Genomic DNA, 2,130 nt, shown 5'->3' on the forward strand with positions numbered 1-2,130 from the left:
CACGGAAAATAGACAACTTACTCTGAAAAATCAAGAAAGAAGAAAGAACAACAATTATCTTACTATTGCAAGGCCTTAAGACCCCAAGATGCTCGCTGAATGATATTGAAATCGGGTCGTCCACTATAAGCACCGATATATCCACTATCCTATCCATAATTAGCTCGACTGTTAACGAGAACGCTGGCGGCAATAATGACCGGAACAGCCACAAGGAAGGGTCCATTGTGCTTTTAGGGAGACTTAAGGACATCGTATATCTTGGCCAGGGATAGTGCTTTTATACATTATCAATCGATAATAAGCGCAATAGGCTACACTTTGTTAGTTGATACAACGAACACTGTCGACAGTTGTTTACACGCGCCATTATTTCAATCATAGGAGTGTACAGACATGTGTCGATTATCGGAAGCAATCGTTATCGATACTTTTCTTTATTTTGAAATGTTCAATGCGTTTCATAAATATTGTCTATAAGTAATATTTTATTTATTTACTCGTATTCACTGATTTTCTTTCTGTTGCAGTTCTTAGCCTGCTCTGGTTAGTCGTCCATCTCCTACCGCTTACAAATGGGGACCTTTTTACTGATTGCGATCATGTGATACACATCAAAGAAGGTTATTCCTTTTTGGAATCACCTTACTTCCCAGACACATATCCTCCGCACTCGTCGTGTCGGTATAAAATCGTAGCACCATTAGATTACGAAATCTCGGTTAATTGTACCTTACACATAGACCAGGTATGAAAACGGTCATGCACATAGTGGCCACTATTTAAGAAGAACTTCAGTTTACTACGGCACTGTTCAGCATAAAGCCGGCTTTCAGTACACTAATAAGAGCTATCCTTTCAGGGTTACAAGGGTTGCTCTACTGAGTTTCTCTACTTCGGACACGATGGTGATATACATTTACGTGATTCAGAACAGTTTTGTGGGCGCGGTTCTTTTCTACGTCGATCTCTTTACCGTTCAGTCGTGCTCGCTTATGTGTCATACGGATCGTGGGGACGGTTTCAATGTCAGTTGTTTGCTACACCGCAACCTTGCGATTGCGGTTGGTCCATTAATACACGTGTCGTGAACGGAAAAGAGGCCAGAATTAATGAATACCCGAATGTGGTTGCTTTAAAAGATGTTACAAGTATGCAGGCTTCCTTTTGCGTGGGAACGATAAGTATATGTGAAATTATCAAAATTCCTTCATCAAAATAAAAATGTGTTTCAAATACCTTTTAGTAAGCCATCGATGTGTTCTGACAGCGGCCCACTGTATTGATCACCAACCACGGGCTGCTAATCTAATTATCTTGGCTGGCGACCATTATATTCAGAGAAGTAAATTGTGCTTCCTCTTCACTTCAAATATTTCACTTCCAATTCAATTCTAGCTGAAGAAACTAAGTATTCTGCTCAGTATAGCGTACAAGAAATCATCAGACATCCTGAATATCAAGCAAATACTGTACAAAATGACATAGCTTTATTGATAACTACCGTCGATATCGAGTGGTCTCGTGGTGTCGGTCCTATTTGTTTACCGTCCTTCGCAGCGAAGTAAAAAATTTTGACAAAAATTTTAAAAATTACTGTTGAACGACTTGATCTTGATTTTGCAGAGATTTGTCTTTTGCCTTGAAGTACGTTGACATTGTCGGTTGGGGTACTCTTCATTTCGCTGGTGCTATGTCGGATACGTTGCAAAAGATCACTTTAATGGTGATAGAAAATGAACCCTGTCAAAAAGCCTATGAAAACATTTCTACGATTTCTTCTTCGCAAATGTGTACTTTCGATTATACAGGAAATAATCGCGACTCCTGTCAATATGATTCTGGGGGTCCACTAATATTGCGTCAAGATCGTCAGTTTTTATTGGGTTTGGTAAGTTTCGGAACCGATTGTGGTGCGGAAAAGTATTCGGTCGGTGTTAATACGCGGGTTGGCTTTTTTTTGCCATGGATTTATAAATACGCAGGTCGCAGTATATGCCCAATCAATATGAACTTAAAGCGCATTTAAGATAAGGAACAACACTGAAATATAATATGATTCCGCTCATATCCATTATCATAAAATAAAAGCGTAATAATTTTGTCATAATCCTTATAATACTTTGGAAT

General features: G+C 39.0%; 1 protein-coding gene across 1 annotated transcript; it reads left to right on the top strand.

The window, feature by feature from the left end:
* Nucleotides 1–505: 505 nt before the first annotated feature.
* LOC119643062 (venom serine protease-like) lies at nucleotides 506–2,124 on the top strand (the record flags this gene model as incomplete). The annotated part of the gene is made up of 5 exons (XM_038042414.1): nucleotides 506–748; nucleotides 863–1,184; nucleotides 1,247–1,345; nucleotides 1,399–1,564; nucleotides 1,627–2,124. Coding segments are annotated over 5 exons (1,233 nt in total), but the record flags the coding sequence as incomplete, so codon positions are not given.
* Nucleotides 2,125–2,130: the final 6 nt, after the last annotated feature.

This window comes from Glossina fuscipes, unplaced genomic scaffold (genome assembly GCF_014805625.2).
Source record: "Glossina fuscipes isolate IAEA_lab_2018 unplaced genomic scaffold, Yale_Gfus_2 51276, whole genome shotgun sequence".
Taxonomy (NCBI): domain Eukaryota; kingdom Metazoa; phylum Arthropoda; class Insecta; order Diptera; family Glossinidae; genus Glossina; species Glossina fuscipes.